The sequence below is a fragment of the Phycodurus eques genome, chromosome 4, assembly GCF_024500275.1.
Source record: "Phycodurus eques isolate BA_2022a chromosome 4, UOR_Pequ_1.1, whole genome shotgun sequence".
Taxonomy (NCBI): Eukaryota; Metazoa; Chordata; class Actinopteri; order Syngnathiformes; family Syngnathidae; genus Phycodurus; species Phycodurus eques.
Window position 1 is genome coordinate 27,440,809 of NC_084528.1, and position 25,723 is coordinate 27,466,531.

Sequence of the window (25,723 nt, forward strand, 5' to 3'; positions counted from 1 at the left end):
CTCCAGAGCACATTACTAATAGCACTGATTTCATTTCTGCTAGTCTGCATAAAATATGACTCATCTCAACTTTATTCATTGGCCACTTTATTTAAAAAAAAAAAAACAACCACAGTTGTAACAAAGTGCAAAAGAAGAGACTACAGAAATCATGAGCTGAGGTTGAAAAAGAGCAATCATAGGAAATGACTGCATTACGATTGACGAGCAACCAGTCCAGGGTGTAGCCGGCCTTTTGCCTGAAGTCAGCTGGGATAGGCTTCATCAGCGGTATGGAAAATGGATGGAGGTGTTATTGCCATTTCTGATAGGAAACTCATGACTATAGATTCTTAAAAGATGGGTTTGCTAATGCAGGAAGCTGCCCCATTTCTTTTCATCATATTGCACTTTGTGACCAGCAATTAAAGATATAATGTTAGGTTAGGTTAAGTAAATCACACAAAGATTACTCTGCAGTCCTCAGCACGGCTCAGCAATGGCCAATAAATCTGTGCAGCATTAAGAGCTTGTTTCTTTACTTAAAGTCTGAGCGATTAAAACGTTGCCGGTGTCAGTCTGACCTGTCCAGCGGCATCGACCACTTCCTTTAATGGCGTATGACTGCGGCCCCTGAGCAGTTAACCTTGAGCCGAGGTGGCCTAGCACGCTGCCATGACAACAAAGACACCTTTAAACCCAAAACATCGATCTGCTAACAGCTCCTTGCTTCATATTGCATGACCACCAAGAGGTCAAAGGGAATTTAAAAAAAAAAAAAAAAAAAAGTGGAAGGAAGGGGGGATGCAATGCCACTGCAGCTGGCTAGGACCACAGCACAACTATTCAAACAGAATCTAAAAATGCCACTTTTATCACTATAGCAAATGTCTGAGCAATGCAAACTGTAATTAACACGCTTATGGTTTGACAGCGTAGAAAAAACAAAGGCGAATGGAACCTTTGGGGGATGCCCATCTGCCTCAGAGAGACGCGGCACATCTCCCAGATCAGCAGCTCAAACCTCAACTCTGCGATTGCATGCTTGTGTCACTCTTATCGCTTTCATCAGCGAGGCCAAAAACCCGTTTTATGTGCGGGAGAATCACTTGTGTGTTCAAACTCCAATGTAACTTTCTCCGTTGTGCTCCCAAGCCAAGAACAAATGCAAGTATTGAGGGAGATACGCTCCAGTGGAGGCAAATTACAGATAAATCAGTGGCTGCTCATGCATTTTAAGCGCCACATTATACACAATCCATTAGTAGCCATAGAAGTTCAGCATGACTTGCGATATTAAATCTCCGTGACTGAGACAATGCGGAAACAGTCGATATGTGCCAATAGATAGGAGATGAGAGCAAAGGAATGACAGAGGGATAAAACGCTTGGAGTCTAAATGATAACAACCCAGGCTGGCGAGACTGATGTGTCGCTTTGTTATACAGCCACACAATCCCATTCAAGTGGGAGCAAGCTAAATGGTGTGGAAGTCCAGGATTAATTAAAGTGTTAATTATACTCCACTCTACTCGCAATATTTTTTTCACGCCGTCTCGGATTTCACGCAGGGACTGACCTTTGTGACTTGCAGTCGGCCGCAAGAATCTGCATGACGAGGCAACGGGGATGAGTTAATGGTCCGTGCGACTCAGCTACTGGACACCGCTTTACGTGAGATTGATGAGACGAAAATTGTGCACAAAATTTAACTATATACAGTGGTGACTTGAGCTACGAGTGACCGGACTTCCTAGTTTTTCGAGTTACGAGCTCCTTGTTGAGTCGATTTTTTTTTTTTTTGCTTTGACTTGTAAGCAAAAATTTAAGATGGCACAGTCCAACATTAATCGGACTCAATTCAACCCACTTCACAACAAACAAACAGCAGTTTGTCAGACAATGAACAATAATTCAAAAAGAGGCTCCGAGCTGTTTATTGCCACTCTCAGTTGACATTTACGGTCAAACTAAACAGTAAAAAAAAATAAAAAAATAAATAAAAAAGGCATACACACTGTGTATTCACAACAACCACATAGTGTCTGTTTAAAAGACATGAACAAACAACTCGTTTCACTGTGGATAATGACATGCTTACTATGTTCAGCAAGCATCACCACGAGGTGTTTTGCTTTTGTTCTTGGATTGATATGTACATTTCGGACCAAAGCACGTTCATCTCTGGGAAACAGAACCAGTCTCCTTCCTGAGCGGTATGATGGCTGAACATTCCCGTGGTGTTTATAGTTTTGTATTGTTTGAACAGATGAACGTGGCACATTCAGGCATCTGGAAATTGCACCCAAGGATGAACCAGACTTGTGCAAGTCCGCAGTTCTCTTCCTGATATCTTTGCTGATTTCTTTTTGCTATTCCCACGAGGTTACACAAAGAAGCAGTGTGTTTCAGGTGTGCCTTCAGATATATCCACAAGTCTCTCTAATTCGCTCAAATGTTGTCAATAGACCTACCAGAGGCTTCCAAAGAAATGACATCGTCGTCATCTGTGTATTCCCGTATTGTTTAAATGCATAGTTATTTTACGGTTTGTGAACATCTGACAAAGAAATTAATGAAACACCCCCGCCCCCCCCCCCAAAAAAAAAAAAAAAAATATATATATATATATATATGAGAAAAATATATAGTGTATGTAAAAATTGAGTCAGTGTCTGCCTGTCTGTCTCTAGCCATCTATCTTCTTTCAGTCATTTAGTCGAGATAAAATAAGCGTACTCTCTATCTACGTAGTCCCAATCTGTACTATTTGCCCTCCGGTGTTGATTGAATGGTGCCGGTGCACGGATGTAGTAATTAGATGGAATGGCTCCTTGTCACCTGCACTCACGGCTGATCAGCGATGCTGCCATCAGCACGTTGGCCTGTGAGTAAATGAAGATCATACCATAGCGTCACCATTCCCTCAAGTCCGATGCCAGAGAAAAAAAGTCTTTGGAGAAGACGATGATAGATGAGAAGAACCTTGCATTGAGACCGCGTAGCTGTGCTCACTGGTCCTTTTTATTTATACTTTCCGAATTATTCATTGTAACACATTTTGTAGCATGTGAATTCTGACAGATGCCGTCACCGAGCGAGCCCGGCAAATAAAATAATTTAGGACGACGACGCTTATTTACGCATCGCCACTGCAATCCTTAAGCATCCGGCAATGTGACTGGACACTTCGTAAGGTTCTATCCCAAACACTAACACGTTATAAAATAAAACAATTATATTTTAGGAATATAATGTATATTCAAACATATTGTTCAGTGACCACGCTCATAACAAAATGTTAAATATGATATGTAATGTAAAAATCTCAAATCATCTTTCCATACTGAAATTAATGGAAATATCAATCCTTTCCGGGCCTCCCCCCCCCCCGACCCAAAAAAAAACAACTTTTGTGTTTCTTAATGAAAATAACAATCTATAAAATCATATGTCATTAAAAAAATTAATAATTAAATAGAATGTAAAGAATTAAACAGTTTGTGCATCACGATTCACGCCATAACAGTCCGGATGGTTCTTTTCCTCTATGGCCCGGAGGACACGACGTCCACAATTTCCAAAAACAATTTGAAATGTGGACTCGTCCGACCACAGACCACTTTTCCACTTTGCATCGGTCCATCTTAGATGACCTCGGGCCCAGAGAAGCCAGCGGCGTTTCTGGGTGTTGTTGATAAATAAAGAAGAAGAAGAAGAAGAAGAAGAATCACCTTTTATTGTCATGAACATGCATGCATGTACACAAAATTTGGGGGGGGGCAGCTGAAGTGCCCGGGGAGCATTTCAGGGTATCAGTGTCTTGCTCAAGGACACCACAGCCGTGAGTCGGGGGCGGATGGTCCAGTCGGGGTCTTGAACCTAGGTCCCCCACGGTGGCAGGCGATGAGCTTAACCATTGGGCCACGGTTGCCCAAATGGCTTTTGCTTTGCATAGTAGCTACTGTCTACTGACATCGGTTTTCTGAAGTGTTCCTGAGCACATGTGGTGATATCCTTTCCACATTGATGTCGGTTTTTGATGCGGTGCCGCCTGAGGGATCGAAGGTCACGGGCATTCAATGTTGGTTTTCGGCCTTGCGGCTTACATGCAGTGATTTCTCCAGATACTCTGAACCTTTTGATGATATTATGGAGCGTAGATGATGAAATCCCTAAATTCCTTGCAATTGTACATTGAGGAACATTGTCCTTAAACTGCTCGACTATTTTCTCACGCACGTGTTCACAAAGAGGTGAACCACTTCCCATCTTTGCTTGTGAATGACTGAGCAATTCAGGGAAGCTCCTTTTCTACCCAATCATGGCACCCACCTGTTCCCAATTAGCCTGTTCACCTGTGGGATGTTCCAAACGGGTGTTTGATGAGCATTCCTCAACTTTCTCAGTCTTTTCTGCCACCTGTCCCAGCTTTTTCGGAACGTGTTGCAGCCATAAAATTCAAAGTTAATGATGATTTGCTAAAAGCAATCAAGTTTATCAGTTCGAACATTAAATATCTTGTCTTTGTAGGGTATTCAATTAAATATAGGTGGAACATTAATTGCAAATCATTGTATTCTGTTTTTAATACACAACGTCCCAACTTTATTGAAATTGGGGTTGAAATAGTCATGCAAAAGAATGAAGAGTTTCACTCAACTAATGTAAGTGACTCAATAAGCTGGAGTAATATTAGTTGTTTTTCAAAACAAGATCAAGAAAATATGCCTCAGAATATTGTTATATTGTCTGTTGCTGCACCAACTGTGTTCAAATATCCGTTCCTGAAAGCAACTCAACACCAGTGCTATTCATTAGCCTATGGAATTTGTTTATTGTTTGTTAGCATTACGCTAAATGGATTTGTGTAACGCAAAGCTATGCGGTTGTTTTAACTTTGAAAATACAAATACGCAATCCTCTTTGTTTTATGTTCAGTTTGACAGTCAACTTCAACTTGGAGTGGCATTCGACATCTTGTGTATTTGTTGGACGAAATGATATTTATACATCGTTTTTTTTTATTTCAAAACATTTATTGAATGATTATACTTTTTGGTATGCTTATTTACTTTCTGTTGTACGATTGTATCGTGAATGTTTACCTCAAAGCCTTCGATAATAGCTTGAGTCTTAGAATTACTGTTACTGTTTTCATTGTGTATTTAAAACCTTCATATATATATAAAATATTTTCAAGGAATTATTTATAAAAAAAAATTCTATTGCGTAAATTATTTTTGAATTGATATTTTACAGACACTGGAAGTATGTTCTCTGAGGCTATGCCTATTAATAGTGCAAAACCTGGTACAGTATGTTGATGGAATCGTTATCCCACTCTCTTTCCATGAACACCTTTCGGACTTAACAGCTTTTTAACTTGCTTTTCTCATCAATTTGCACACAATATTTTGACTATGCCACCCATTATGCTCAATGAATCTTTGGCCTCGCTTAATTTGGAGGGGGGAAAGAAGAGAGAGAAAAAAAAAAAAACGAGCAGAAGCGTAAGAAGTGCACAACAGCATTACGCGAACGCTCCTCTCTCGGCATTCACGCAATAAAAGGCTGCCGAGATCCCAAACAGCACTTGAAGCCGTGCTATGAAACACGAGCATTGTAAAATAGCATCAGTGTCTGTGACGGCATCTACTCATCCTTATTTGTGTCTTGACAAAGGGGAACATCCCCTCCGCTGTGAATAACACCCCCTCCAAACTAATGTCTTGCTCGAGATGAGGAACGAGTAGAGGTGGAGCTCTTTCGGTCAGAGCCACTTCAGTAAATGTTGAGACAGCGAGAGTACGAGAGAGGCTGCAGAAAGGCGATGGGGGAGAATGGAGGTGTTAGAGGGCACAGTCTCCGGAGGCCTCGGCGCTTGGCTGCCAGCGTGTGTAAATCAGCAGGCAGCTCACGGCTGCAATGAGGTAGAAAATAAAAAAAACATAAAAATGTCCGGGTGAAATAAGAGGCAAGGAGAAATCTTTTATGGTGAGCCTAAATTCTCCTTACTCTGCAGTAGATCCAGCGGCCAGCTCAGCTTGTCTTCCCCTGCGCCCATCCATCATGCCACTGTCTGCATAGCCACAAATTACTCCAATTACCCACCTGCTCTTCATCTAACACACCCATGACCTAATGAGGATCCTAAATTCACCAAATTATCAGTAATAGTGACTTAATAGGTCTGTGTCACATTCCTTGATATACTTGTACTGTACCAACGCCAAATAAGTGTGTTTTAGAAAAGTGGACTCAGTTCTTGGATGAGATTTTTCTTAACTCAGCATGTAGAGTTTGTGACAATTGGAGGGACGTGTAGCATAACGTGAGGAGGCAAAGCTCCACGTGCAAGTTTTGTCCTGGCTCGGCTCGGACTCGCCATGGTTTGGGGCATTTTTTATTTATTTTTTTGCCTTCAAAATAGCACCGTGACCAAACTGTGAAATCCGCGCCGCATTTACGAATCAGTCCAAACACTGAAAGCCGCGAACAAACAGCAGGGTTCTTGTCTTTAACAGCTGTTGTAAGTATTGTGCGCATACAAATACTTTGTTACTGTACTTAAGTAGATTTTTCAGGTCTCTGCACTTTACTTATCTTCCTAAAAAACATTTGAACTTTTACACCCTACATTTTAAAACAGATACCTGTACTTAATTTGTCAAAAATAGGCTCCTTACTTTTTTCAACTTCAACAAGGTGGTAAAAAAGACAACGGACATTTTGATTGATTGATATCTTGGCAGCAGCGACATGGAGGAATGTGAATCAGGGATCATTAACGACAATGGCAACAGTTTGGGAGAGGCAAGATATTCCCCATCTATGGCCTTATTTAAGAGAAACGTTCGCTGCAAATGCGTTCTTGTCTTTTGCCATCCTAAAAAACATCAGCTTCCGGCATTCAAAAATCCTCAGTCTAAGTCTCGGTTTTTCCCAATTGTCATCATTATCCAATGCAGCATTTTTTGTTACTCGATTCGCAACATTAGCAAAGCAACTGCCGTTGGCTCACATTTTATACATGAACAAAAACATCCATTTTCTGTACCGCTTATCCTCAAGAGGGTCGCGGGCGGGCTGGAGCCTATCCCAGGTATCTTCGGGCGTGAGGCGGGGTACGCCCTGAACTGATCGGCAGCCAATCGCAGGGCACATAGAAACAAGCAACCATTCGCACTCACATTCACACCTACGGGCAATTCAGAGTCTTCAATTAGCCTACCATGCATGTTTTGGGAGGAAACCGGAGTAGCCGGAGAAAACCCACGCAGGCGCGGGGAGAACATGCAAACTCCACACAAGCGGGGCCGGGATTTGAACCCCGCTCCTCAGAACTGTGAGGCAGATGTATTAACCAGTCGTTCACCGTGCCACCAACAACAACGTGACGAGATTAGTTTTTTTCTTTTCTTTTCAGTACGAGCATTATGTGAGTTAAGAAGTGGGAAACTTACGTGCAGATTTGTTTTAATCAATACGGGTATTGTACATAAGTGACTAAAATTATTTTAGATTTTTCAAAATTAGTTCAGTCTGTACTCTCAAAATTTGACTAAAGTACAGGAGTTGAATTAATATGAATCAGCAGACACATATTTGTGAGGAGTTAAAGGGCAGCAATAAAATGGTCCGCTGCAGGAAAAGTGGAGACTGGAGTAAATTAACGCAGCATCCAGACAAACCTGCTTGATCAATGACCATGACCAGAAATACTACCTCACAGTACCTCATTGTCCCCGTTTGTAGATGGTTTTGGAAATGAGTACATTTGCGTCTGAGGTTCATGGGTCTAAATCTCAGCTCTGGGTATTCTGCTTTCATCATCTTCTTGATTTTCGTGCAAGCGCAAGACTCGCTGCGAGTGTTTGCCAATTTCGCAGACCCATCTGCGCCAAGCTGAGCTTACGGACGCAGCGAGGGTGTGTCCTTTGACACCAGCCCAGCGCATGTGACAAATTGGTGGCTAAAAGCCATGCCTAACCTTGCCTGCTCGGACCACATCTAACTTTGGGCGCATGGTAGACCGCTGGTCTGGAGCAATCCTGGTGAATTTGATTGAGGTGCTCCTTCTTTACCACAACAGACCGATACACAGTCTGCATCTCTGCAGTCCTGCTGTGCTGTCCGGGCTTGCGGTATTAGTGAGCTAGTGAGAAATGTGGTTATCTGGGGGGGCTCAGAGGGGAGCCGCTTCTCCTCCGCATCGAGAGGAGCTCAGATGAGTTGGGTCGGGCATCGGGTTAGGATGCCCCCCTGACGCCTCCCAGGTGAAGTGTTCCGGGCACGTCCCACCGAGAGGAGGCCTCGGGGACGACCCAGGACACGCTGGAGAGACTATGTCTCCCGATTGGCCTGGGTACGCCTCAGGATCCCCCCGGAACAGCTGGACGAAGTAGCTGGGGAGAAGGAGGTCTGGGCTTCCCTGAATCATTATTGTCATCATTATTGCATTTTTCAAATCATTCCACCTACTGGCCGGCACGCACCCAGGGGCGGTCTCCAAGTGCCCACTTCACGCCGCAGATCTGTTATATCCTCCTGAGCCAACTTTACCTAATCCGCCTGTGGAGGTCTGCTTTCAGTTCCTCATAAATGTAATTCGATTTCGACCTCTTGGGCTTGAGCAAATCAGTTTCTTCTACCCCCCATGTCAAAGACAACCAGCGCGCCACTCGCCCGCTGCATTTAAAGGAAATGAGAGGAGCCGCTTTAATTGGACAGGGTCGAAGTCGGCTGTGATGACGCCCACACCAGCTCAGACGTCCCTCTTTTACATGTGTTGGGCTATACCCGTTCATGAAATGACCAACACAGTGTCCAACCCGCCTCCTCACGGAGTTATGGCAAGCCCTTTGACTACATGTCAAGCAGTGAAGAGGAAAAAAAACATTTGGCTGCGAATTAAAAAAAAAAAAAAATCATCCAAAAGAGTGATTCTTTTGTATGTTTCCATCTTTGTTGGTTAGCAAGATATTTCCGAGTCCAAAGAGGATAAAATGATGGGATTTTCATAATATGCAGACATTTTCTGTGATCATTTCACTTTGTCAAAGCAAAAGGCCCATTAATGAAATTTAACTGGCATAAATTTAGGGAGTAGTAGTAACAGGTCGAACCCAACAGCAGTGGGATAAATCAAATATAGTGGTTAACATGACACTGCCAATTGCCATTCATCTTAAAATATCAGTCCCTGTGTTGCTGAAATACAGTACATGAGGTTCTGTGTTTAATGTCCTGTCTCACACATGCATGGTGGCTGTGTACAGCTCCATGCGTAAGCAGCGCACTAAATTAGCTTCGGGCTAGCTCGGCAGCCCTGTCTTTGAATAAATACCACGCGGACACTTAATGAGAGTAATGACGGCAATCTGCTTTTTTAGCGGCTGGAAAAGCTCTGCAACTCGATCCTTCCAGTGGACTGCAAAAGAAACAGCCTCTATATAAAGAGCTGACATTGAGAGTGGCACCCGCCTAGAATGTGAGGTCACTACGAGGGGGGAGGCGTCACCGTGTGTGTGGAGTGAAGTAAGAGAAGGAAAGATGGCAGTGTTTAGCGTATTGGAGACTGGCAGCCAGTCAGCTGCAGTGAGGTGTTGAGCTGCAACAGTGCCCGGAGGCTTGTAATTACACTTAGAGCATCGGTCGTACCACACTGTAAACCATCCTGCTCGGGGTCGTTACTCAGCTCACTAACTAGTAGAGTAAATCAGTGCTCTGGCCTCATATTAGAGCCCTGGGCTGAGGGTAAACAGAGTCAGAGTATGGAGGCTGGAGCAATAGTAAATAACAAGCGAGGAGGTGGAGCAGGGGGCGAGGCGTGGGAGATGTTTATAGCAGGTGGACAAACACCTGTCACGCCCAGAAGACTGATTTATCCTGAGTGACATGTCAGTAAATAGCTCTCGCAAGCATGACAGCTCGGCCGGGGCAAACCCGCTCCATAAGAAATACAAAATATGAAAGCACAGTGGAACCTGTCATATTTAATCAGAGCTCGGGATGTTGAAATCAATCAGATAATCAATGCATCGGCATGCGTACAGACCATAATTGAATATAACAGAATCGCATTGGTTGTTGATTCTTTGCTTGCAGCGTAAAAAAAATCTTATTGTCTCCCTGTCTATGCCCGGTGTCAACGAGAGCCTCATCCGGCGCCTTATAGCTCAAATTAAAAAGTCATTTGTTGCATACGTGACAGAACAAAATGGAGGGGGGAGGCTGCAAGCTAAAAGTAAAGGACGCTGCAAACTTTTTAAAAGCGGATATCTGGACACATTTGGGATTTTACGAAGAGTCGGGGAAGCACGAACTGGGTGAGTCACACACGGCGTGTGAAGCCTGTCCCACAAAATGATCACATGTCAGGAACACCACCGACTTGGGGACTCACATTAGCCGTTTGCAACCCGAGCTGCTAATTACACCAGTCAAGGAAAATGCACAGCCAAGATCTGCCGTGAGTCTGTCAACAATCCTAATCTTAACTCGGACCAAGGGAAGAAAATAACCCAGACTGTGGGAGCCTTTATAGCGGAGGATTTACAGCCGTATTCCATAGTGAACGCCACCAGGTTTCAACACTTGTTTAGGATGCTGGCGCTGCCAGAAAAGATCCCGGTGAGTTTTTAGGACGTGTTCAGGATGAGTTTAGGATGTTGGAGCCTAGCCACTTTAAGAGGTAAAAGGTAACACCTGATCTGTATGACGAAACCAAAGCCAATATGGCGCAAATGGGCAAAAAGTAGTCATGTGGCAATAACTGATTGCTTGTACAGTATCTATTTATGAAAAGAAATCCATATTAATATCGAACTAAGTTGTTGTTGATGTGACTTTCGGCTTTGTGTGGTCATACTGAATATTTTTCACACCACAATCTTGAAAGATATTAGTTGAGTGTCCTTTAAAACGTCGGAAAAAAGGCTTTATTTGTGTGCTGCGTTTGAAGGAGCCTTCAAATTGGAAAGCCTTTTTCACAGCATTATGATACAAACTGCCTTTAAAATGCACCATAAATGCCTCTTTATGCTTTTTCAAAGCCATCCCCATTGCTCAAAAAAAAAAAAGAAAACTACAGCTATGAGAAGAGAAATAAGAGCAGCAGACCCTGGAATCATGAAGGCAGGAAGGGCAGCGCAGTAGGTAAGGAGCATTTTTATTTTAGTTTTTTAAATGAATTCATAAATCATTGAGTTAAAGGCCCTTTTGGGAGCAAGGTGGCTGGTGATCAATTTGCATTTCTTACAACTACGGACACGGTCAGTCAAGACACGCCGTAGTGCGGTTAAGCTTTCTATTGAACTCTGCGGTGGATTTGGGACCTTGAAATATAGAGAGGTGGGATGATGATGTCATTTTTTCCTAAAAGCAGTGTATTGGATGTTCACATGGAAACGCTCCAAAGGCGTTTTAGGATTAAGACACTGCGGAAGACCTTTTGGGGAAAAAAATATATATATATATATATATATATATATATATATATATATCTATATATCTATATATATCTATATATATATATATATATATATATATATATATATATATAAAATGGGTCTTAAAACACATTTTCAATGTGGCCACAATTGCACAATCATTGCGGATTGTTCAAAAACATTTTCCGGGTGTAAAGGCCCTAAAGCCACTGTCCCAAAATGTTGCATTTGCCAAGATGACCAAGTTAAAGTTAGCTACTTCAAACTGAAGAAAGCGGAACCAACAAAGACAGTGATCAAAAGCTAAAGAAGCTAAGCTCACGTACTACGGAGGCGGCAGAATTAACGTTCCTACAGCGGTGACGTAATCCGAATTTGTGGTTGTGTTCAGAATGAACCAATCACATTCAAACTTGCGATAAATCGAATTCAACACACACTTGCCACCAATTTGAAGTGCCTCTGTTTTACCTGAAATAAATGCCAGCTGTTCGAGTGGACTTTTCCTGACAATTTTCTGCTTCCTGAGCAGGAGCCTGAAGAATTCATGCTAACAATAAGTGCCATTTGGAACATAATTATAACATAATTCCCTCCACCTTGTCTAAGGTCCCAGGTCCGGCTAAAGAAATGAAAAAAAAACTAAAACGTGCAACCTTGTTTTCATCGGACCGCAACAAAATTTCACAAACACGTGGGAAAATATGTTATGGTCCGATGAAACCTAAATTGAACTTTTTTTTAACCAAAATTGCAAAAGGTATATTTGGCGCAAAACCAACACTTTATGTGGCTGCGGGATTGCCACGGCAATGACAGAGATAATATTCTACGGATTACAAGCCAATTTAAGATGTATTATTACATACTGTGGTTTTAATAATAAAAAGAAAATGGCATTCATTACTTTGAAACAACCAGTCCCTGCATTCTGTCATCACCCAGCTGATACCTTTATGTGTCAAGTACTGTGAGTTATGTCAACACAACCCGACCTCAATTAAAGATGGACTTGCTCTTGATGAAGGTCTATGTGGACATTTACGGATATGGACCAGCAGAGGGGCTTTAATGGAACACTGACAAAAGGCCAGTTGGAGTGGAAATACATTTGCTGTGAAATCCCAGACGATGGCACATAAATAAGGCTGTGGTGCTATTCCGGACAGAAACTCTCAGTGAAGCCGCATGCTGATCTACTGTATGTCACAACGACCTGGTGAAAGTGCAGAATGTGAACAGCTGACAGGTTGATCAAGATGAGTCTCCGTAGTGGTGTACATCACGCCATCAGCCCGTTGTAGAAGCCCCAAGGGTTATGAGAGGTCAAGAGGATGCGTGTGCAAAACATTCCTCGACCGTGGAGAGAAGGTATCGCAGCTAAACGTCGTCTCAAACGCTGCCGTTTTCCAGAAACACGGTCGTCTACTGCCCAAACGTAGCACAAACGCTGCGGACTAATTATAATGTTACACTTCTCATTTGTTTTTCAAGTAAAACGGTTTCAAGTATCTGGAACAAAACATTTTACGGTGTCATTATGATGATGACAAACTTTCTCCTAAATAGAAAGACAGAAGGACAGACAATAGGACAGAAAATATACCTAGGTAACTATTTAGCTAGATCTAGCTAAGTAGTTACCTAGGTACCGCCATGCTTTAGATGAGCATTATCCATAACTGTTCAGATAGACTGATAGATCATGATTCATCTTTCTCAGTAAATCTTGTCCAATTGTCCCGTAAAATCTATCTCAAAATATTTCAACTGTACATTCTAGACTCCAGAATCTAGAGTATCATTCGACAGCATCTAATCTATCTAGTACATATATCAGATATCCAACTGTGATATAGGCACAGCTTTATGGTTGCAGGTATTAATTGGTGAGGTTGTGGTATCATTAGTGTAATTTAGTGTGCTACAGATTCATGCCGTGCTGGCATTTATCTAGGAAACATTTTATCTTGATGTTATATTGCAATAAAAGAACCTGTATATTTCCAGAATACGGCAGTTTACATCTAAACTGGGGATGGGGGTATAGTTGACATCCATTAAGGATATCCATTATTGTCACATAAAAATGAAAGGCAATATTTAGCCTTACTTGCCTCTGGCAAACATATTCGGACAGTAAAGGGAGGACTCTGAGGGTAAATACCAAGCCAGGCAGCAAGCAAAGACATTTTGAAATCCTTATATTTAAGTATCAAAACAAAGTGTTGCCTTAAATGACATATGCATGACATATTGTTTTCACACACATGTCATTTGATGATGTAAAAATCCCATTGTTCCACTGCGGCCATTTCCCGCCCTAAACAAATCATTTCCTCTCTACCTATAACGCACCATCAACGCAGCGTACTCAATAACTAATTATGGCAATTCATTAGCTCTCCAATCAGCGCAGAGGCTTTATGGCCACACCGTACTGTAAAGAGCAGGATTTATGTTGCTTTTGAATGTCACCCAGAGGACGGGAGACTCGCTCATCACTCAAGAGGAACAAATCCCAGACGCTGGTGCAAAGATTGAGGGAATGCTGACATTTCCCTTCTCCCTTTGTCGCAACCCTGACAAAACCTTGAGCGGGCCTCTTTGTGCGCCAAAACAACTGTGCTAGAACTTCTCTATTTCACTCAGGAAGGCTGTAAAATGATATGTACAGTGTGTGCCTAACCTCGGCAAGAACGCGCCCAGCAAACGCTGCCTCGCCTGCTGTCAAACGGCCCCTCGGAGGGCGATAAGCGTCCGTGCTATCGGAGTGGCTGTCTGCCTTATTAGTGCACCTCAGGCACACAGCCCAGCCGGCCATCTGGCACGCTGTGATCCGCTGCCCAGCAAACTCTCTCAGGCCCCATAAAACACAGTGCGACCCCTTTGAAGCACGCAACAAAAGTGCTAACCGCATGAATGAATCGTTTTATTACAAATAGATACATATGTATTTATCTGGAAACTGACTGAAAGCATATCATATTGACAGTATTAATATGCCCAACTACAACACTAAAAGGGGCAAAGGTTAAGGCTCGTTAGCTCTGTGACCTTTTATCGGGTCTCTATTGCCACCTTGTGGTATAATTACAGGGTTAAAATATTTTTATTACTTTTTTTTTTTTAACACAAGCAAACCATTTAAATCACCTTGAGATCTGCTTTCCCCTATCGCCACTAAGTCACGACCAACTTTTATTGAGGTTACGAACAATAAAGAATTGTTTTAAAATAGCTTTTAAACATAATTGCACATGCTGCTTACATGTTCAAAGTGACTTTCAGAGCACCTTATTAAGAAACTGAGGATAAACATGACACCTGTAATAAAATATCACAACAGCACAAAATTTCACTCCTATCTTGCCACGTCTTCTTTTTAGGAAAGTGCAACATCAATGGTTTGTCTTCTTTTTGGGGAAATGAAGGACGCGGGCAAGTGCAAACTTAACAGTTTTAACGGTCTGAATGATGATATGAAAAGCACCAAGTGGCATTAAGTAAACAGTAAATATTTGCGTGAAAAACACTTCTAGGCCACACAAAAAAAAACGTCTATGTCAACTGAGGACTCCTTGTCACTTTTTTACTGGCCATCTGCAACCCACTCAAATTGTGTCCGCAATGCCATTTTGGGTCCCGATCCACCACTTGAGAATAACTGACCTACTGATGTACATTTGAGGAGGACAATGCAGTGCAGTGTGTATGAAAACAATTCAGTGAAATACTGTATGGATCACAGTGGCTATGCCAGTGTATTTTAATGAGTCTTTTGAATGAAACAAACTTATGTATGATCCACTCACAGTGATGTATTTATAAAGCGTAGAGCTCCAGCAGGTAGTCTCTGGGCACGATTCCGATATTTCCATTTTTCTCTCCAACCCACCAACCGTAGCTCTGGTACTCCTGAAGGAAGACAGATGCAAAAATCATTTGAGATGATGGATGACCAGAAGAAGCTAAAAAGAGTAACACACACACATAGTGATGTCTCTTTTAATCCTTACTAAAGATCAAGATTGACTAACAAAACAGTCATACTCTGAGAAGAATAGTGTGTGTTTTGGCACAAATCAATAATGAATTTTTTTTTTTTTTTTTTTAAGTGACATCAATGGTTACCTTATTTTTATCTTCATATGACAGTTAAAATTTCCAACGGTTTAAGGACATCAACAAATTGTGTCTGACCTTCGAGGTTGCACTGTTTCTACATTACATCGCATTGGTTTCTGCTCACCATTTATCATCTCACTTCTTGCCGACTGCCCGATTGTACACACAGCAGCCGCAATGTACGTGAAAGCCATCACGTATAAATCTGTCACGGCGATGCAAAGTAAAAGTTCCTCCAAGTGGCTGTTAGCATAGCGAGCTGCGTGGAGGACACCGTAGAGACGCGTCTCGCCTCTCCCTTTGACCAAGAGCCTGACCTCACATCAAAGTCTTGGCCAGGACATGAATCAACACTGGGAGCTCCACAAAAGGGAGGAACAGGAACCTGCACAATGTCTGAAAGCCAGACCTGACCACATCTGTATCCACTTATTAAGTGAATGCTGTTGTGCGTCCAAGAAACAACCCAAAAAAAAAAAAAAAAACCTCATATTGTTCATTTTTCATTTGTTTCTGTTGTGCTTAACAGCAGCACCGTTGCTCAACGTGTGGCTAAATAGGTGGCTCATTTGAGAATGCTGAGCTACCATCTTTCAACCCAAACATGGACAGTATTGATTGAAAATATTGGACCATTTGGAGATTAAAAGTGTCTCACGGCATTCCCAAAAATCATCCAATCCGATTGTCCTGGCGTCATCTCTATGTTGCTCACAGCTCCTCGTTATACCATATTTACGTGATATGTAGGGATTGCTATTATACTGAATGCTGAGAAGCATGAGCATCGTCCATTCCTCTTTTACGGCATTTTAGCTCAATGAGATCATCTCGCAGCATTCACTCACAATTTTCCCAGGGAAATGCTATTTTTAGTTCCCAGGATGTGATCACAAAAAAAAAAAAATCTATTCAACATTTGTAGACTACCAGACTGTAGCCCATAAGGCATAGGTGTCAAACTCGTGGCGCGGGGGAGCAAATCAAAATTGAAGAATTACCCTTTTCAATCCACGTCCAGATCTGAGGTCCTGTTACACAGAATTTGAGCCAAATAAAACAGTGACCTATGTTCAGTGCTTTAAAAAAAAAAAAGCACACCAGTGAGACAATGATTTTACATTGTAAAAGTAACACCTACAATGAATTGCAAATTAAACACTGCTTGCTTTCACATCCATTGTATTCGCTTGTCACGTGATTAAAGTGGCATTTTACCATACACAAGCCTCTTGGTAATAACAGCAGAGCGACGTGTGTGTGTGTGTGTGTGTGTGTGTGTGTGTGTGTGTGCACATCACTTCCTGTCACTAGCCTTTGAAAGTGGCAACACCTCATTGTGCAGTTCTGGCTGGCAAATAAGTCCTGCTCGAGTGGGTGCGGGACACAACATGAGAGAGAAAGAGAGACAAACGACTAATGGCACCCTTCACTGGCTATGCACACACGCACGCACACACACACACACACACACACACTTCATCACACAGTAGCCTTGGTCAGCAAAAAACTCTGCTCTGTCACTTTAATACTTCCAGCAAAAGAAACAATCAGTGAATCAGTTTACAAGCACGTTTTGTACAGTATGTGTTAAGGGGTGGGTTAATATAGGTTACAGTAACATCACACAGAAGCAGCATTATGTTGGGACAGTGTTTACATTTTGTCAACCATTCCAGCCACTTAAAGGAAGTGAGACGTTACTTTTCTCCATTAGTTTTATGTGCTGTGACTTGAACCGGGGAGAAGGAGAGAGAGAGAGGGGTGGTCGGTGCGGCATATATGGACAAAGCATCCCCCCCCCCCTCCCGCCCCCAGCCACAGTCGGGCACTATAATCAACACTCGGGCCCGACTGGGGGGGGTCCCGCAGCTGTAATACTACAGCTATTTCTGAGCTGAGGAATGGGGGAGGGACAAAAAAGAGAATTAGGAGGGGGGAGGAGGGACTGCGTTAGAGGCGCAAGGAGTCGGCTGTCCCTCCTGCTGCAACCCAGACAGGTTTTATGGTCATTGCCCTCGAAGTGGGCCGCAACCCCCAACACCAAGGTTCCAGCTAATGGCGCTCGCGGTCCGAGTGAAAGGGCAACTTGATTCTTGGCCCTTTTCCGCACACAAAGAGAGGAGTCATAAACAAGCATTTGGCCATTGAGCACTGGAACGTCTGTCTGCTTTGTTTCGTTTAGTTGCTCACACCAGTGAAAGGGACTTTATTCATTTTGTTGATCAACACTTGGAAATTTCAACTTCACAAAAATGTGAGAACGTATAGTAAATAATAAACATACAATGAATAAGATCAAATATAGAATTTCTCATTTTGCACTGCGTTAACTTTTTTCAAGAATAAATACATTATATTATTAACATTAAGAATGAATCTAGTATTATTATGTGTCTATTTACTATGGTTGTCGAGTGGTGTAGAACTGCACTCACTCATATTTTGTTTAGTGGCATGAGAAGGGCAACATATTAGAAGCATCTCATTATGACAGTGCACATCACCATCTTGATAGGGCTCTTGAACCAGAGCTCCTTAAATTGTGCAAATTTACCTAACGCTGTGCGCTATCGGTGAATCCACATTAAAAGTAGCAGTTAAATAGGATTTATTTGAGTAAATAATGATCTATTTTAATGCACTATGATTTGTTTATTCCTGTCTCTCTTTTTAATGATTGCATGCAAAGGCCACAAGGTGGCAGACTAGACTACAAAAAGGACCTGCCGAGCTTTCAGCAATGTCAGTTAGCAACATGCAACAAGAAACCATCCGGTACCCAAGCATAACATTTCACATATAGGACCACTTTCCTTATTTGCAAGCATAAGTGTGGTAGCTGTAGCATAACAAAGTCCAATTGTGGTCACGTAAACTGGTTAGGAACAAAAATATTCCTGTTTTGTTGCATCAAATTAAAAAAAATGGTCCTCTCAATCTCCCACACCCTCTAGCTAGCTGACAAGCTTCGGAAATTGGACGTTCAGTACACGTCCTCGCCCGCTCTGAATGGCGTGTCAGACTGGGCCTTGGCTTCCTGAGAACACACATTCCTATTTGGCGAGGTGAGCGAGACGTCTGATAGGTGTGTGGGCCGAAGGCAGCAGCGGAAGTGCGCTGAGGCGGCCCAGATGGACGTGATGGAACGGCGCGGCGAGCCAACAGCACTAAAACAGTTTCCGTCGTGACACATCTAATCCCCATCAGAGAGCCAGAGGCTGACTCGGGGCCCGGTCGGCCTCCGGCTCCAGGCACTGGGCCAGGTGCTGCCAGTAAAGGATATCAAGAGCCAATTCCTCCCAGGGCCCCGTAATAACTTTTTTCAGGTGGTCCTGGCTCAGCAGCACCTCACTCAACATTGCTGTTGAGTTTGTGCATTAAGCAATCTATCTACATTCTAGGTTTTAGACAAGGCAGGTTTTCATTACCTTGCTCAGTATATAAATGGTGTCTCCACGCTGGAAGGAGAGTTCATCTGGGTGGTCCCCTACACAGTCCCATAAGCCTTGGTAGTAGTTCTGGTAGTCTGTGCTGGTGTCTGGACAGATCATAATAACATTGGTGGTACGATAAGAAATGGAAAACAAGACAATTAAGCATTTCCAGTCCAGTATTTTGCATGAAGCAAACAAAAACACCACTTATTGTAAAAGGAAGTCGGTTAAAATGGTTGCAGTCTATTTGAAGGGTTGCATACGTTCAGAACTTCCCCTGCAAATGTCACTTCTTCTTTCTTCTACTTTCTGTTGAACCAACACAAGTGTAGCGCGTATTGATTAACGTCAAGGGCCAGCTGATGGTGTTTTTTTTTTCCATTCAGCCAGCCATCCATTTTCATTAACGCTTATCCTCACTAGGGTCGCAGGCTGCCAGAGCCTATCCCAGCTATCTTCGGGCGGGAGGCGGGCTACACCCTGGACCGGTCGCAAGCCAATCGCAGGGCGCATAGAAACAAACAACCATTTGCACCTACGGTGGTCCACACAGGCGGGGCCGGGATTTTAAACCCGGTCCGCAGAACTGCGAGGCAGACGTGCTAACCAGTCTTCCACCGTGCCGGCTTCTTCCATTCAATTTGACATTTTATATCTAATACAGAGCAATGATTCAATTGGGAAGTGAACGCGTATAAATAAACTTGTCCCGTAATCCTTATAGTGCTGTTTTGTCAGCCCCTAGTTTGTCATTCAAAACGGCCGAGTGTGCGTGGCAGGCATGGGCCAATTTTTTTAATTGGTCTTTGGGCCTCTTGAGCGTGCCCCTGCAATTCTGCACCAAATGACAAGGAAAATGTGTAGCAGCACCAGGAAAAAGCATCCAAGCTAGTCTCTTGATCTATGATGCTGCGTCTGCTAGACAGCCAAAAAGTGTGATTCAGTTGTAAAGTTTCATCATGAATCACAAATGATTTGTGTTGCCTCGGCAATTTCTAAACAGCTGTGGGAAGAGAAATTGGAATTAAAGAAAATCACATCAGACGAGAGCACCCGACGAGGCCCAGGGATTTTTTTTTTTTCCCCCAGAGACAAAACCGCCAGCGTTATCATTTTTTGTATTTAGTGAAAGCTGTGTTGAGTCTCTGCCTAATTACCTAACCAATAATAATCAATGACAGCCAGCTCGGGAGAATTAAAACCAATATACGATACTCTCAGTACTGTATATGGTGTTTTTGCGCGACATTGTACATCTTTACCTGGGAGCACCTCATAGATGTCTGTATCCGGTCCAAGTCCCACATCATCGTACATTAGCTGTTCCTCCGCCTTCTCCACCTCTTCCTCCTCCTCTTCTTCTTCTTCTTGGATGATACCCGACTTATCTACAGACATTTTTAGACAATGACATAGCAAGAATCCAATGAGGCTGTTTCTGAGACCTTAAGTATTATTATTATTATTAGTAGGAGCATGGCAAACCTTTCAAAACAAAGTCTATCCATTTCACCCATTCCTTTGCCTCTTTCGCCAATGACGCACAGAACTAGTGAAAGGGCGGGCGAAAATACAGCCGTCAGAGTCAAATTATTCATGTAGCAATTATCATAAACAAACACCGCATTCATGAATCATAAAAATGCTCCACAAGCAAGATGTTTTCATGTTGAAACATACACATTTTAATAAATATGTATGCAAGGCTGAGACATTGAGAAAGCAGCAGTGTCAAATCAATGAATACATTTACAGAAGAAAAATGTAATACATGCGCACATATATGGACCCAAAAAATTAAATGAAAAATAACAAAAAAAAAAAGAACAGAAAACGTACCTGATAGTCTCGCTTGTCTGGAGCTGAGACTTCAAAACAAAAGTCTTTCTTGGAGTCCTTCCGTAAGCTGTTGTTCATTTTGACATTGTAGCCATCGATGTTGAATTCGCCTTTCTGCTGCTTGTCTGTCGCACGGCAACAACGTCGCTGTCAACATCCCCGAACCGCATCCAATGTATGTGTCACTCGTAATTGGACAAGAAAATAAAATGGCACCAGTACCTTTCTCATGGCCATAATAATAGAAGGTGCGATAGCTGAGAGCGCACCATCTCTTCTGCCACTCCTGGCCGAAAAAACTGTGATCTGTTGAGAAGAGGAAACCGCTTGAAATAATTGACAATACATTTTTGTCTAACCCAACAATTAATATGAGTGATACATTGTGTGTGCCATGCATAATTCAGTGACATTCCAATATAAAAGATGACATTTCTACAATTTATATTTGTATAGTGTCTACATTGTGGAGGTGTTTAAAAAAAAATAATAATAATAATTTTTTTAAAAATTATTTAAAAAAAAAAACACAGTTCACATATGCATTGCATTAGGGGACCACACACCCTTCCTGCGTTTCTCCAGGTATCCTGACATGAGAATAGACTGCAGATCTTGTGCTGCTATCGGTGGAGATTGCTGGGAACCTGAAAGAGAATTATGGGCATTCAAAACTTTTCACTAGTAAAACAGCAACAGATGGGTTCTAATTTCTGCTTGACATCCACAGTCAGATGATAGTTGTCAAATTCTTGCGGAGGATCCGCGGGGGAACATTTTGCCTCGTCACTGCACTACTGCAACTTCAATGCAAATGTTCAACTGCTGTGTCAAAGTTGCTTTGTGTGAAAGAGACACCATAAATGTGGCAGCTGCTTACGGGCCATAAACCCCCAACTCCCCTGAATCACCACTTCACTTGGACTTCCCCGACACTTTATTTTGAAATGTAAACAGACACTGGCCACAACGTTAGGTACACGTGCATGAGTCAATGAGATGTAATACGGCTCGATTGTTGATATGCGTTTCGCCAGATGTGGGTAGAGTATCCAAAAATCTTACTCTAGTAAGAGTACTGTTAATTTAGAATAATAATGACTCAAGTAAAAGTAAAACGCAGTCTTACAGACATCCTTCGCCGTATCGGAGTTCACTTTTGGCAGTCTCACTACATCGCAGAGTTTCAATCGTACACATCTAATTCTATTTCGCTAATTTTTCGCTACACCCCAGGATTCTGCGGTGATAATTCTTCACCGCACGGACTAATTTCACTGCAGACTCATGCAGCAATAACCACCAGCCAGGAGGAATTTATTGAACAAACGGTAACAAAATTAATGCAGAAAAATCCCATTCCTACATTAGCTGCACGGCCACAAGTGACGCCCAGAGTCACCCAACTAGCAGACCGGCTAACGGTTAGCCAGTTAACAGCCAGCCGCTATCCTGAGACAACAACTGCCAACTCTACATTCTCATTCCCTGATTCCCACGTCATTCAACATGCCAGGCCCTGCCTTTTAATGCCACACACATTCAAAGTCACAGATACTACAATATAGAACGCGACAATGGTGATCCCAAGTGGACCAAATAAGACCTGCACCTCACAAGCATATTTTGTGTCGGTATTATGCTAAATTATTTTTTTTAGGGGATTACTCGAATAATCTATGTGATTATGTTTGGAATAAGTGGTTCTAAAAATATTCGATAGCCGCAGCCCTAATGGGGAATGTTTAGAACAGTATGTGGAAGGTTATTAAGAATGTGAGTAGGTTCATAAAGCTTTAAAATATGTGCAGTACTAAAATAAGTATATGGTCGCTACTTTGCGGATATTCGTCAAAAAACACAATAAACAAGGGACTTATATACTTGAGTACAACAAGGCAAATTTTGCTGCAAGATAATGGTTTGAAATTAACGTTCTTTGTTTACAAGCGTGAAAGAGCACAAAGGATCACCAGGCAGAAATGTCATGGAAAGCTGCAATTTGCTTTCTCAAGTTCGAAGTGAAGTTCTACTCCGACAAGTAAAATTCATCCAGGAAGCCAGTAATGATTTTCTCAGACTCAGTACTTCAGTGTGTCTGCGAGCTATAAAACACCCTTGTGCAGTAAAACAGGTGACGGGAAAATCAGTTACGCTCTCAAATGTCTTCCCAAAGTGCGTTGCCAAGTTACAGTTGGAATGTCTCTCTCACTGTGACACTGCAAGTCACTTTGTTTCAAGGAAGGACTCGCTCACAATAAGTGACACCGTAGCAAATAGCTCGCTTGGTCCGCTTTTACCCTCATAGGTGTCCTCCTCCTTGTCGGTGCGCTCAGACTGCAGCGAGGCTCCGTCGTTGTTGCTGCTGTCCACCTCCTCCTCATCGTCACCAGAGTCCTCGCCGCCTGAAGGAGGACCACTGGTCAGTACGATCGCACGACAGACGGTAAACCCGCACACGCTTCCTTGTTCTTGCCGTTGAGCAAGGGTGTCAAAACTGTCAAACTTAGACGACAGCTCACTACCCATTTCAGCGTCAAAGGTTTGCCGTTACTCCAAGCACCAGAAAAGTCCATTAATTAGCCAGTCCCTCAATGACCATGTTAACTATGAATTTCCACGACATCTATTTTTGAATCAACTTACCTGTTGAAATGTAAAATACAGCTGGCCCTCCATCTCCCTTTTGATTAATTTACCTCATGTAAAATGATTTTGACTGATACTTCACACATTCAAACTACAGCAGTAGTAGGCGACCATCATCATTAAAACCGTTTATCCTTTTTACCTAAATGACTGTCTCGGTGGAATGGCATGTAAAGTGTTTATTTACTTGTGGTGTTATCGGTGCCAAAGTGTGTGTGCTAGTTTTAACAGAAGTCACGGAAAAAATCGTGGCAAAGTGTCACAGACCACATAAAATGAAATGGCCCACAGGCCTCGAGTTTGACACCTGTCAGAGAGCAAAATGAAATCGTCTCAATTACCATTAAAACTTTCTTATAGAATACAGTACCAGTACGTCCTTGCCATACATTAAAAAATGCGTACTATTGGGACAGACGTGTGACCCCATGGGATGAGTGGTGACATATTCAAATTTCCTAACTTTAACAATGTAGATTAAAAAAATTAAATACAAATAACTTACTTTTTTCCTTGAAATCATGTGGAAAACTGTTGTGAAGAAAATAGATGGCTCATTAGTATCAGCTAAATAGATAGATAGATAGATAGATAGATAGATAGATAGATAGATAGATAGATAGATAGATAGAATGCATGCATACCCTAATTTGACCTCTTTAATCCGTTTAATGAAGGCTTCCCTCTTATCTTTCGCCTTCTTACTCAGATTTTCCCCTTTCAGGCCTTCACAGAGGAACGTTTCAAGGTCTAATCGTGAAGACAAAAATAAGAATTCAAATATTTAACATTAAAAAAATAAAGAGGTAAAAATCAACACAGGTGCGGGTTCGAGGGGACAGAAAATGTTACAGAAAGGTTTTTTCCTTCCTCTTTTTTGAAGCAGCCCAGTGGAGAAGTGCGTTTCAGTCTTAATTGTGAGTGACAAAATGACGACAAGTACAAAACTACTGAAAAGTTGTTTTTAAACCGTGTTTTACCTGAAATGAGCGCGACGAATTCCTCCGGGGCGTCTCGCATTGTTGTCGTGTTGTTTTGTCCAGCAGCACGAGTCACGTGATGCGGAAGTAGTGGCAAGTGGCTCAAAACGCGGAAGTAAACCCGCACATTAGTTATTGGCGTGCGCGCGCGCGCGCGCTCGCCCAGTGGCGTTTACGGCCGCAGCGGCCTTTCTACGTATGCAGACGATATACGAGACAGCTACTGCCTACTTGATGCTTTAATGGGGCTTGACGCACTATTAAAGTCAGAGACAATAGCATTGTCATATTTTACATTGATTCTTGATGATATCACGCTGCTAGCTCCTGGCACATGTCACAAAAAAACAGTGGGGGAGGTGAATGTTTAGTTTATGGTGTTTATGTCAACATTATAAATCCAAACTGGGATTATTGATATGCAGAAAGGTGTTTCGTCTTTAGATAGCAAGAACATCCCTCACAGCATCAATAAAAAGCTGAATGTAGTTTACAGCATTGTAAATCTCCAGGGCAAGGGTTTTTTTCCTGCATGATTTGTTTACCCCTTTAACTTTATGAGAGGGAATCAAAATCATAGAAACAGCTTTAAATATGATGCTTCTGCAAACTGATATGACGTTACAAAATTTTGGAAACTGCTATTTGGGGTTTTTCATGTCCCTCCTTTTCTATCGACATTCGCGAGCCACAGCAGTGCTCAGTACTGACTCACAGAGGAACAGTATTTATTTAATAATATGTCTCTTATTGCAGTTTTATGGCAGCACATTGCAATAGTGGTTAGCATGTCCGCCTCCCGTTTGAGAAGCCCTGGATTTGAATCTGTGTGGAGTTTGCATGCTAAAAAAATGTATGATAGATCGGTACTAGATGGTTTATTATTGCGGTTGTAGTTTACGGAGGAACGGAAGCGTGCTGTATCGTATTAATGGCTGTTTACAGTGGGAGGAAAGAGTATGTGAACCCTTTGGAATTTCTTACATTTCTGCCTAAATTGATCATAAAATAGAGTCTGATCTTCATCTAAATCACAACAATAAACAGGCGTCTTTTTTACCTCTTTGAGTATTCTGCGCTGTGCTCTTGCAGTACTCTTTACACGGCGGCCCCTCCTTGGAAGAGAAGCAACAGTGCTGAACATTCTCAATTCATACACATTTTGTCGAAGAGCGGACGGATGAACATCAAGACTTTTAGTGGTACTTTTGTAACCTTTTCCATTTGTATACAAGTTTATATATAAAGTCCTGACCTC

General features: G+C 42.3%; 1 protein-coding gene across 3 annotated transcripts in view; it reads right to left on the reverse strand.

Annotated features, from left to right (window-relative positions):
* Positions 1 to 24,550, reverse strand: part of skap2 (src kinase associated phosphoprotein 2) — a 34,253-nt gene extending 9,703 nt beyond the window's left edge. Inside the window, exons 1-13 of one of the 3 annotated variants that reach the window (XR_009768453.1) lie at positions 24,466 to 24,550; positions 24,130 to 24,235; positions 23,991 to 24,016; positions 23,137 to 23,241; positions 21,403 to 21,483; positions 21,059 to 21,142; positions 20,837 to 20,961; positions 20,483 to 20,546; positions 20,260 to 20,385; positions 18,992 to 19,101; positions 15,248 to 15,350; positions 5,998 to 6,061; positions 5,662 to 5,902 (exon numbers count right to left, since the gene is read on the reverse strand). Coding sequence is in view for 2 of the 3 variants with exons in the window: in XM_061674949.1 (XP_061530933.1) it covers positions 15,258 to 15,350; positions 18,992 to 19,101; positions 20,260 to 20,385; positions 20,483 to 20,546; positions 20,837 to 20,961; positions 21,059 to 21,142; positions 21,403 to 21,483; positions 23,137 to 23,241; positions 23,991 to 24,016; positions 24,130 to 24,235; positions 24,466 to 24,505 (960 nt within the window). In the remaining variant the exon portion in view is untranslated. Of the gene's footprint in view, positions 1 to 5,661; positions 5,903 to 5,997; positions 6,062 to 15,005; positions 15,351 to 18,991; positions 19,102 to 20,259; positions 20,386 to 20,482; positions 20,547 to 20,836; positions 20,962 to 21,058; positions 21,143 to 21,402; positions 21,484 to 23,136; positions 23,242 to 23,990; positions 24,017 to 24,129; positions 24,236 to 24,465 lie in introns of those variants that run through there. The other 2 variants (XM_061674949.1, XM_061674948.1) reach the window with 2 other exon arrangements.
* Positions 24,551 to 25,723: the final 1,173 nt, after the last annotated feature.